General features: G+C 57.4%; 2 protein-coding genes across 2 annotated transcripts; one reads left to right on the forward strand and one right to left on the reverse strand.

Moving 5' to 3' along the window:
• On the forward strand, positions 1–1,101 carry D7B24_006418 (uncharacterized protein; the record flags this gene model as incomplete). Its single annotated transcript, XM_028640549.1, has 1 exon — positions 1–1,101. One exon carries the CDS (start codon positions 1–3, stop codon positions 1,099–1,101), a length of 1,101 nt encoding a protein of 366 aa, XP_028495300.1.
• Positions 1,102–6,556: 5,455 nt separating this feature from the next.
• USP6NL (USP6 N-terminal-like protein) lies at positions 6,557–9,679 on the reverse strand (the record flags this gene model as incomplete). Its single annotated transcript, XM_028640550.1, has 3 exons — positions 6,557–6,931; positions 6,982–8,101; positions 8,169–9,679. The coding sequence occupies 3 exons, from the start codon at positions 9,677–9,679 to the stop codon at positions 6,557–6,559; spliced, it is 3,006 nt and encodes a 1,001-aa protein (XP_028495301.1).
• Between the last annotated feature and the right edge of the window lie 2,445 nt (positions 9,680–12,124).

Consider the following 12,124-nt stretch of genomic DNA (forward strand, 5'->3'; position numbering starts at 1 on the left):
ATGCTCACAGCCAAGCAGCCAGTACACTACGGCTACAAGTCCGTCCATGACCTTCCGACTCCGCCTTCTACATCCCGCCTCTCACCTCCTCTGGCCTACCAAGAGCCTGCCCGCAAGAGGCTGCCGTCCATCCCTCGCAGCCACAGCCCTCCGGACCAGCATCTCATGTCCGCACCGCACCGCGGGCTGCCGATGCCGGCTGCAATGACACTGCCGCCTCAGCAGTCTCACGCCAGCAGCGCATCAGGCCCTCCGCCGCCTCCGTTACCGCCAGCCTCGCAACCCGGTCTGAGCTCGTCCATCTCGTCGTCATCCGCCCATGCCCACCATCATCTTGGCCAGCTGCCAGGTCCACCCCCGCAGTGGCAGGGTGCCGAGGAGTCCATGAGAAGCTGGCTCACCGCCAAGGCCGAGGAGGACCGTCGGAAGCAGGAAGAGGAAAGGACCAAGCAGGAGTCATTGCGCCTTGAGCAGCGAAGGATAGAGGCCGACATGCTGCGAACTTCGCTTCAAGGCGGTATCCCGCCGCCTATTGTACCTCTCGTTTTTGCCGGAATGGGGGGAGCTGTATCACCCACGGCGTTAGACATTGCGCAGCAGTACATCGCATCGCAGGGCCACGGAGCGCATCCTCAACTCATGTCTACCCAAGGCGGTCAGCGGTCACCTGAACATAGGCGAGACTCGCAATCGCATGGGTACGGTCCCTACACGGGGGTGCCTTCGACACCAGTATCAGCGCCTGGTCCTCACGGTTATGCTGCCTACCCTGGGTCACCTCAGACTAGAGGCAGAGCCCAGACCCTGTCGTCAACAGGGTCAACAGGACGTGCAGTCGGCCCCAGCTCCAACCTGCCTAGTCTCAACACGGGAGCACCACCGGCAGGCCAGTCGCAGTCGTCAATGCATGGGCACATCCACGGCGGACACGCGCCATCCCAGCAACTATCAGGCCAACAAGAATCACAGCAGCAGCAACAGAGTCCTGGCATCTACTTCCACCACTGGCAACCGCCCACCTCCCAAGCCGGAAGCTCAAATCAGCCGGCGACACCATCTGGTGCGTCCAACAAGAGCAAGAGAAAGCGAGATTCGCTTTAAGCTAACCCTGGCTTGTCGAGGCGAAGTAGGAGAGTCTCCCAGAAACAAGCGCAAGGCAACGGATCCGCAGCAGGCCGCCCCGATGCCGAGCCACCAGCAGCATCGATTCAGATCTCCACCCGTTCTCTTCAAGCCCGGTGCGACGCTGAGCAACCCACCACCCAGTCGGCGGCGGGGTCAGCATTCTCGGAGGGGCAGCGACCAACCGTCGTACAGAATGGGCGGACTCCACCACGGCGAGAGTTCGGGAACCCCCAGAGCCTCGTCCCCAATGGCGACCGGACCATCTCTACAACATCATGTCAACCGCATCGCTGGAGGCCATTCAGTCTCGTCGCTTTTATCGGAAGAGCCATCGTACGCGTCAACGTACCCTTCCTCTTCTTCGGCGGAGACAAGACAGGATCAGGAGCGGCAGGCAGAGTACCAGCGACATCACCAGGAGCAGCAGCAGCAGCAGCAGCAGCAATCACATCAAGAGGAAGGACATAACGTCAGTAGCAGAAGAAGCAGTCCCGAGCAGCATGGGAGATGATCCGCAGGATCGGTAGCCACGCGAGACGAGGCGATCAATGAACAGCCAGGACATGGCAGATAGGCCAACCGGCGATTTTTTTCAGCTCCAGGGCTGAGCGCGACACACCCGTTGACAGGGGCATTTTCTTTTCGGATACGACCGTGACGACACTTTTCGATTCTACGGGTGCACATTATTCTTACCTTTCAACACTCGACAAACCCTCATGGGTCTCGATGGCCGCCTTTTCGTTTCCATTCTTTTTTTCTTGGCCCCCAGCGGGCTAGGGGGCGCTTCTCCGACTCTCGATTCGAGAAACATCATTACAGGACAAGGGTGTTAGGATCTCAGCTTGGGGACTTTCGATCAGCGCATCTAGGGAGTAGGCAGGCAGGCGGGCCGGCAACGGGGCATCTGAGGGGCGGAACGCTTCGGTTTTGACCAGTCTCGGGTCGCAAGCGCTCAATTTGAATTCGAACACATCATACCATAGGGTCTTTTCTTTTCTTCATTGTACCTATTAGGTCCTTCTACTTGTCTTCTCTTCTTTGGTTCCCCTTGTCCAGCTCTTCTATCTCATGGTTCTGTAGAAGCAGTGCGAAGGAGGGAGGGGGCGGCTTGACGACAGCATTTTGTTGCAACACTTCAGAAAACAAAAACAAGCACAGAGTCAGCAGCCGACGCAGCATTCCCCTGTCTCGGGTGCGAGAGGGGGTCTGGAGAGGCGTGCTTGTCGGCCTTTTTTCGAGCGGGCGCGGTTGAACGTTCGCACCAGGAGGGAGGCGGCGAGGCGGGGGATAACAGCTTGGGCCGGGCCTGGGGGTTGTGCCCGTCTCGCCGCCTTCGGACATGTATTGCGATAGCCTGCGCTGAGAGCAGAGATTTATCAACATTGAACTGATCATTCACTGCGCACCCTTGATTTGCTGCCGTGCCAAATTTGCCGAAACCGGTTTCCGCAGGAGGATGCAATTTCTGTGCCGCCATTTGGACGTTGGATTTCTGCCTCCCTCGTCTACGTTTACTCCCGTTCGGGTTAGGCTGCTTGGGCATGCCAGAGGCTCTCTCTCTCTCTCTCTCTCTCTCTCTCTCTCTCTCTCCCCGTTTGGGCTGCAGGAAGGTGGGAGGTGAGCTTCGGGACGGCATGTTTCAGACCCTGGGGTCGTATTTCGCTTGTTTGATTGGGGAGGCTTTTCTTCTGCCCTTCATCTTCAATCGGCCACCTGCTTCCCCGCCTTGATTCGCATTGCGCGCATCTCGAGCCGTTCCATTGGCCTTTTCTTCATGTTCTGTTGTTCTTTGGGTCCTGGTCGTTGCGTGGAGGGGGGCCAGAGGGAGGATGCAAGGCGATCCTGTTCGGCGCGTAGAGGGGCGTGTGCCGTGATTTTTCCACACCTTGCAGGCAGACGAGAGAGGGAGCGAGACTCCCCTACAAGGGCCCGCGCGCCTTCAGTCTCCCTGTCTCTCTCTCTCTCTCTCTCACTATCTCTCTCGTCTCCTCCCTGGTAGCCGGGTCCGTCTGTACTGGGAGGTTTGCTCTTCTTCTCGCTTGCTGCACGGCCATTGCATGCGTGCGGCTGGTGACCCGAACAATCAACTCCATGAAGTTTAGTTCGTTAGGACATGCCGGATTCGGGCACCGGCCGTGAGATGGACCACTCAGGGGCGGCGCTGGCCACTGCGACGTTTTGTGGCATGGGTGTGTGGCTCGTCGTTTATCGCTTGCCGCCTGGTGTCTCGCTCCTCACATCTCACGTCTGTTTGTCTGCACATCTGATGGCAACCCTAGATCTGGGAAACGAGCGGTTCCTGCTTGACCCTTTCCCGTCACCCTTTTGTTCCTTTGTCTGCTCGGCACCGGAGAGGCGGGGGGGGTGGGTGGGAAGGGGGAGAGAGGGGAACAAACAGGATGGGCGCACCTATCGGCTGTCGGGGTGCACGTAAGGTGAGACATGGGACGGCGCGCGGGACAGCCGCTGGCATGGGAACAAGTCTGGGGAGGGCAGCGGAAGGAGGGTGGTGGTGGGGGCGTGGAACAAAGGAGGACGGTCTGGCCACGTACTACTACTACCAAGCAAGCCCAGGTGGTAGGTTGGGATTTAGGTAGGGATTTAGGTAGGGACCTAGATAGGGACCTAGGTACGTAGGGCTGCGTGGGATGAAGAAGGCTGGGGCGAAAAGATCACTGCCGCTCGACATGATGACGTCAGAGAGGGAAAAAGGCGTGGTGACACTTCTGTGTGATGTAGTACGACTGCACTGCTCTCGAGATGAAGTGATTTCTCATGGCGAAAAGGGACAAGTCGCGAGACCGGGGGAGACGGGCGCCTCTGCCGGCAGGGGAAAAGCCTTCGGGGGGGCCTCCGAGGTCAAATTTGGCAAAAGCGGAGATGGGCCACACATATGGTGATTATGCGCAAAGCACCTCCCCAGGTTGGGGGTGTCTGAGGGGAAAACTGTCCTTCACCCGGTGTTTTTGAGGCGAAGGGTGGCTGGCCCCCGGAATCCTGATGGAGATTGCGGACTAGATGGGTTTCGAACGAGTTGGGTTCCTGCCTGTTTGGTGGTATCATGCCCCCGCCCCTGGGATGCTGGATAAGGGGAGGGGGGTGCTTTGTCTGATATTGTTGTCGTGCGCTCATGCGTCGTTTTCGACCGGCCGGTCAATCTCGGCCAAGGACTGCAGTGCTGGCGTGTCTCTGATGCCAATGGACATGGGATGCTGGATCGAGGTGTGGCTACATGGCTGTGAACGGGCGAACGAACGGGTTCGATCTGAGGCTTTCATCATGCAGGAGCACTTGTCTAGGGAGGGAAGGTCGACACGAATTCTGCGTGCGTCTTCCGAGTCGAGCATGTGCCTCGACTTGTACGTCGTTCAGAGAGGGAAGTGGCGGACAGAAGCATGAAGCAGACAGGTGAGGGAATGATTGGTGAAGACTCTGATGCAAGGTCTGGGTGTCCAGCGAGAGGCTGCGACGTACGTATGGAAGGGCCGTTGCTCTTGAAGTCATACCCCTACTACTGCCAGCCGTCGCGTCAGGTTGCGACTTGTGTTAGAGATGTATGAATTGAACTGTGACAAAGGAAATGACCAGACGCAAATCCAGACCTAGCGGACCTCGATGCACAGATAAGAATGGTACGCGAGGCGACGAAGTCCATCATGCTTTATCTTCAAACCCAGTGGACTGGGGCATTGGAAGATATCCTATCCTGGTGGCCGTGGAACCGAGTCGAGCTTGGGACAAGGTCTTCAGTTCGGAGCAACAAGTCAATGTGGCTCTCCTTGGGCATGTCTTTGCTGGAGGTAATTGAGAGTGGTTGGCGTTGGCGTTTGGAAAGCTTGCCTCTTCTGTTTTTCGGTATCCTTCTCTCTGCGTTTTCAGTCTTCTTGCACGGTATGGTTGAAAGGCCTTTCTGCGACCATAGTAGGGCACAAAACAGTGATCTTCTGATTCGCAGTCAGATACAACAAGAGCAGTGGTCTTCAAGGTATCTTCTCGAGCAGAACACAGATATACAGAAACCTAGTCTCGTAGACGAGGCTCTATCCAAAACCCTCCCTGCCGTGGCATTGAATAACCAAAACATGCTTTAGAAAGTCTACTACTGGAAATGAAAGACCCCAAAAGTTGATGAAAAAGTGAACCTCACATCTACTCTTAGAAAAGTGATGCGCAAATAGCAGCGACGAACTCCTCCAAATAACCTCAAACCTAAGATAACATGTGCCTGGAAGCACCCACTCCATACAAGAAAAAGCAGCTCGAGTAAACTACACAGAGTTTTCAAGGGACGGCATCCAAAACGTACTTGGTTCCCCTGACAAACGATTTCCTAGCTAGATACTCCGTGAAGAACCCCATACAGCGTGATAGACCAGTCTGTTGCTGAAGAATCCAAGACTACAGAAACGACAGAATCGTGTGTTACGTCCACCTGTATCCAAGATAGACTAGCCAGCCAGTCTAGAGGCTATCAGCACGAAAGCTCTCTGTCTTAATTTCTCCCGCTCTGTCTATCTCTCTGCAAGGAGGAGTGTATGGTTGTACAGGCTCGACACCTCTGTCCTAGGTCTGCAACGAACAGCATCGCGCCTTGTGCCGGAGGAAACATTTCACCAAACGAATTAAGCCGACCGCGAGGGTGCCCAATTCAGAAATCGCAGCCATGGATTGTCATAAGCAGCCCGGAGAAACGCTTGATCCGTATGATCGGGTTACCAGACTCAATTAGGTTCTCCGAATTGATGGGCACTCAGCATGGGAGATGCAACTGAACGGACATACCCACTAGAACATGATACTACCCGCCGTGCCATCACCAGTGGGGCCACGTCGTGTTTGCAAGAATAAGCGACGGTATACGCGAAGGCGCTCAGTGAGAGTCTTTAGATGGAGCACATGGCATACGACCATCTGAACCAGGCCTGTAGCTGACAGATGTACCACCCAGGTCAGCTACCAAGGGCGTCCGCCAGCCAGCTCACACATATAAAGCTCAGAGTTCCAGTTATGCTTTGATATTCAATAGTCCATTCAACTTAGACATTATGCATTCAACCCCCCGACTAGCCGTCTTGTATCAACACAGCCTCAAGCCATCGTGCCGGAGCTCTAAAACAAGCGACAAAAGAAAACGTGTCCAGCCGTCTAGGCAAAGTCATTCGCACATGGGGTATCGCGTGCCAAACGCAGAGCAGAAAACAACAACAGACCCAGAGAAAGAACAAGAGAAGAAGAATAAGAAAAAGGGAGAGAGGGAGACACTGTCACCGCCAACGCCTTGCACACTTCAACATGGAAGCTCCCCAGTCCGCCCGCCTTCCCACTGAGACTACCATTTTGGTGAACCGACATCATCGTTCGTACACCCGCGTGCTCCCCGGTCGAGCCGGCCGGAGAGCAGACGGCATTATCCGCCTAGCAGAGCCTTCTAGGCCCGCTTCTTCCCCTGCTGCGCCCGCCACTCTGCCTTGGTAACCTTCATGAGCAGGTCCTCATCCTTGATGGGGATCCACGACGTCAGCGCCTTCATGGCGTTTTCAAAGTCCGAATCGAGCAGCACCTCACCCAGGGCGCTGATGAGAGCTGCGCTCGTTGCGTGCACAATATCGATGCCCATCACTGGAAGTGCTGCCGACGGCGGCCCAGCAGACTTGGCCGTCATGGGTCGCTGCTCAGGAGCTGCCTCACCGAGGAGCAGGAAGACGTCCCAGACGCGGAGCTGCGCCTGGAAAGGAATCGAGAGGTTGAAGAGGGTGAGGTACCAGCGCGTACCATACGCAGTGGGGTCGATGCAGAGGTCGGTCTGCGATAGTTAGTGCCTGATACATTCATGAGGGGCGCAAGGGAACGTACCAATTTGCCTGCGACGTCTTTTCCGCCCAACCACTGCGTCTCAAACTCCCGAAGCGCGCCCATGAGGCCCTCAAAGCCGGGCTGGTACAGCGCCTCCAGCCCGCGCAGCTGCCACATGCGCACGAGCATGACGAAGCATTTCTCCTCATCAAAGTAGCACAGGAGGGTAGCGGCCAGCGAGGCCATACCCTGGACGTAGCCGACGTCGGGAAAGTACAGTGACAGCGCGTGTAGCACGCGAAAGAGCAATCGCTGACCGCCACGGTAGCGTCGACGGAACATGATGTGGCGGTTGATGGTGCGTGGCACGTCGAGATCGATCTGCACGTCGTCCGGAGAGCCAATGTCCTGGTAGCGGCGGAAGGCAGCGATAATGTCCCCCTCCGGCGCCGAGTCCTTCCGGCCGCGCGCACTCGTTGCGAGGAACGAGTACCATGCAGAGGCGCGCCAGCGATCAGGAATGCCCTTCCACGTGCGTTCAATGAGCTTGGGGTTCTTGACATCAAACTCAAAGTACATGCCCTCACCGTCCTTGCCCTGTTTGACAACCTTGGCCATTTTGCGCCACTTCTCGGAGCGCTCCCACTCCTTCTTCTTGATGGCCTCAGAGATCTTCTCGACCTTCTCCTCGTCTTCCATGCCCGGTGCGAGTGTCAGCATGTCGCCGGCCTCGTCCATCCACCGGCGGTTGCGGTTGTGTGGTAGATAGTTGCTGGCCTGGCGAATGGCAGACCGCGTGGAGCGGCGCGAGCGCACCGACAAGCCCGAGTTCTGCGTGTTCAGCGATCGGGCTGACACCTTCCTACTGGGCGAGCGGCCGCCGGCGCCGAGATGGCTCGAGAGGCCGCCGGACGGATCGCGCTTCATCAACAGGTTCCTCCTCCTAGGAGCATACTGTGCAGACTTGAGCTCGGTGGGCGTGCCGACGCGCGAGTCTGGGTTGCGGGGCGGAGCGATGAAGCCGTAGCGGTCGACATCGGCATTCTCAATATCCTCCCAGTCTTCAATGCCGCCGGCGCGTTCATGTTCGCGGCGCGCGCCCTGCTGCTCGGGTCGGGAGGACGAAGAGGTTGCGGAGCGCGGTGTAGGCCACGCGAGAGGAGGTTGCAGTTCGGAGACCCTGAGGAAGAGGACCAGGTCAGTGGGTGTTCGAGGCGAAGCAGAAGCAGGCGACAAGGAAACCATACGGGTCATTCTCCAGCTCCTCGCTCGGGACGGGTTCATTCTGCTCGCCGAGCGGGGAGAGGCGTCCTCCGTCTTCCCAATTGATGACATCGCCAGATTCATAGAGCGATCTCACCTTTTGCGAGTCCTTCTCAGCCTCGGGGGACAGGAGGCGAATGCTGGGGGTGGTGGTGGTCTGGGATGCCGTCTCGAGGGCGGTGTCGCTGGTGGCGGTGGTGGTCGTCATGGCGATGCTGGGGCTGGCAATGTCCTCGGAGTGCGCCTTCTGCGACACGGCCGTCGGCGGTGGGTGCAAGTCGCCCTCGGCCTCCATGGTGCTGTCGGTGGGCTGGGAGACTGCGCGTCGACCACTGAACATGACACTGCCGCGTTGGGAGAAGCTTAGGTTGGAGAGGAAATCATCGTCGAGAAAGGCGTCGTTCGGGATGGCGATGGAAAGGGGCGAAAAGTCAGGGTCGGCGGGGGCGTCTGCAGGCAGGTGCGGCGCCGGCGACGAGGCGACGGCGACAGGGGACAGATTAGGCGATTTCTCGCTGGTGCTGGCTGGGGAACTGGGATGGTCATGGAGATTGTGATGCGGGACGGGGCTGGCATGCTGCTGGCCCTGGCACGCTGCGGGCCCCCGCGAGAGCAAGGGCATGGGGGCGGCACTTGATGTGGCTGAGATGGGGCTTGTTTCTTCGCTTAGCGAGAGCTGTTTGTTCCGTTGGAAACGTTTGGTCGTGTTCAAGGTCCGCAAGCTGAGGCTCTTGATGAGTCGGCGGGTCGGTGTAGGTGCGGACGGTGGCGGCGGCGCTGACTCTCCTACGATGGACGACACGGTTGACGAGGTGACGCAGGCGATGGCGAGTGGTGAGGGCAGGGATGGATGCTCGGGCTGATCGTCGGTGGAGTAGACTGATTCCGTGTCGTGAAGGGAGGGTGGGGATGGTGTCGGTGCTGTGGTCACGGTGACGCCCGCTTCAAAATGCTTGTCGTACAAGGCAATATCGTGGAGCTTGTCCCTGTCCTCGTCGTCCTCGTCCTCGTTAAAGAGGGTGGTTGATGAGGTGGTGCGTGCGAGGCCCGAGTCGCGCTTCCACGCCTCTTCGGGGGGGATGGATGTGTCGCGGCTGGCAAATAGACTACGGAGGGCGGGGTGCTGCTCGTTCGGTGGCGCGACGACGACGACACGAGACGGGGGGTTACGGGCGGCGGAGGGAGATGTGGGCGGGGACCGGGGCGAGGAGGTGCAGGGCGAGGTGGGCGGGCGCGGCGCAGACCTCGTTGTGGTGACGGATGTTCTTCTGCTGCTCGAGGTCAAGTTGGTTGTTGAGGTGTTGGGGGAAGTAGGCGCAGTTCCGGTGAGGGAGCGAGGCGGCATCAGAATAGGTGGTTCGGCCTGCACTGTGTTCTCGTACCGAAAAGCCACGACGTCGCTGAAGATGGAGGTGACGCTGAGGGGAAGCGGCATCAGGGCCGACGGCTTGTGCCTCGTTGCCCTCAGGCTGTTGGTGTTGGTCGCGGTGGGCATCTAGGAGGGTCGTACTGTACTGTGGCGTACGGCGGTATGGGTGGGGATCTTGATTGATGCCGTGCTAGGGGGCGTGCACAGATGACGATCGCCGGCAAGAGGGCGGATTAACCTCGTGCGTGCCTTGCAGTAGCAGGCGTGTACGATGGGACAGCGCGCGGGGAAAGCTGGTCGACCTGTGGCTGTAGGAGGGTCTGTGCTAAGGGCACTTTTCTTTGGCACACAGGCGAACTGGTAGTGGACGGGAGCTGATAGGTAGGAGGGAGCTGAGCTTTGTCTCTTGGCTCAGTATAGCTCGACGGAGTAGCTCAGGTGTGTGTATGGTGGTGCGTGGATGTTGGTGTTGGTCCTGTCGCTAGTTGGGAGGGGTGAGGGGTGACGGGCGCGTGTAAGGACGAAGCAAGGAACGAGCGTCGGGACGGTGTGGTGTCGTCGTGAATCAGAGGGATCGTGAGGTCGTTTAAGTGGATAAAAGAAGGTAGCGTCGAGGGCGTGAGTGTCGTTGATTTGTTGTTGTTGTTGTTGTTGATGATGTTGATGATGATGATGATGCTCGTTGTTTGTTTGCGGTTAAGGATGGGATGAGATGATGAGACGAGGGACCGATCGAGGGAAGTGCCGAGGGAGAAGCCAAGGGGGAAAAGGCTCGATATTATAGACAAACTAGTCGAACCAAGACCAAAAGCAGTAACCCAGGATCCAGACAGACCCAGACAGACCCAGATCGTCGTGGTGTCTTGTTGTTGATCGAGGTTCCGAGTCAATAGATCCCTTTGACAGGAATAGGGTCAAGTGCCCCTTGCTTCTGCTCGGCTGAGAAGCGTCTGTGATCCCCGGATTGGTGTGTGTGGGTGTGTGTGCCTGTGTCGAGAGCTACCGGGAACAGATGCTTGGGAGCCGGAGAAGCAAAACAGAAACAAAAGGCCATGGATGCATGGGGTCCAGCTGATGGACGTTTTGTTTTCTCTTGTGCGAGCAGCTCGTGCTGTTTTTTTCTTTGTGTGTCTTGCTCTGTCAGAGATCGTTGACGCGATTCTGCTGCGGCAGCTGTTTTCTACTGCTGGCGACTTGCTGCAAACGATGAATGGAGAAGGAGAGGGGCATCATCCCCTCATGATACCATGGACTTGAAGACGACTTGCCGTGGTGCGCTGTCAATGGGCGTTTGACGCGGTATCTTGGGTGTCACCGCTCTAGGCATTGTGCAACTGCCGCCAAACCACATGCGCCTATCGTATTGTATTGTCCATGGTGCCTGCCGTTGCCAACGCAGCGAACGTGACATGCCACCTCACCTCACATTGCCTCGTCTTGGGTCATCACGAACGGAACCTATTCCATACCCGCTCTACCCAATACTGCTTCATGCCTCATGGCCCTCAATCTTTGCCTGCCAAGCAACTCACTTCTCTTTCTGCTACCGACACAGGTCACAAGCGTCCCCACGCTATCCAAGCTCAAGCCCAACTGCCGTTTGCAGACGCCTTGGCCATCCCTCTCGCAGAACCTCCCCTCGAACCTCCCCTCGAACCTCCCCGTCCATCATCCGCTCCTCTCCATCATCAGGTCTCCTCCGATCAAAATCTAGATCAACCCCAGATCCAGGCACCAAATACAGGCGCAGGCACACAGCCGTCAATGCAGGTACCATGACCGGCTGACACGATTTCCGAACCCACTGTCTCGGTCCGCCCGCCAAAAGAAAAACCACAAACCGCCACCAGCTGGCCAGCGATCTGCCTCCCGAGGGCCACTTGCGCATCAGCTTCCATTGATCTCCTCTCCACTCCTGGAGATAGAGAGAGAGGGGGGGGGAAGCATCAGATAATCAATAATCCTCTCCAGGGCTCCCCCAGACTCCTAGGCCCCCCGGGGAGGAAAAGAAACACGCCTCGCAGGACAAAGTAAGTCGGCAATCTACAAGTCGGCCAATCCCGCCCGAGCCATTCCTTGCCGAACCTCTCTTCAGCAGGCGGTTTTTTTTTTCTTTATCAACAAAATTTTCAATCAGATATCACAAGACTTCGTCCAGTCAGCTCGAGGAAGAAAAAAAGACGTTGTCGAATTGGTGCATGATTGACGTGGCAGGCTGTACGTGGGCCGTTCGCCTCGGTTGACAAGCGACGTGAGAACCAGTCAGGCACGCACGACTCGAACGCCCACGGCTTGGCTCGTCATCTCCTCTGTTCCCCCCTTCCGCACCGTGCTTCTTCACCTGCCGGCCCGTTCTTCTTGTTCTCTGACCATGTCAACATATTCATACTTACAGAGAGAGCCCTGCAACGTGGATTTTCTTTCTACTCGTCACATACACGCGCGTAGGAACGTGTCACGAGCTGAACAATTCTCGTTGACACGGCATCTGAAAAGGGGGGGAGGCCACTGAGGACGGAAAAAAAGGGTGTCACTATTGAGGTCCTCACCACTGGCTGTTGCCCACATGTT

The sequence above is a fragment of the Verticillium nonalfalfae genome (genome assembly GCF_003724135.2).
Source record: "Verticillium nonalfalfae strain VnAa140/NRRL 66861 chromosome Unknown scaffold_45, whole genome shotgun sequence".
Lineage (NCBI taxonomy): Eukaryota > Fungi > Ascomycota > Sordariomycetes > Glomerellales > Plectosphaerellaceae > Verticillium > Verticillium nonalfalfae.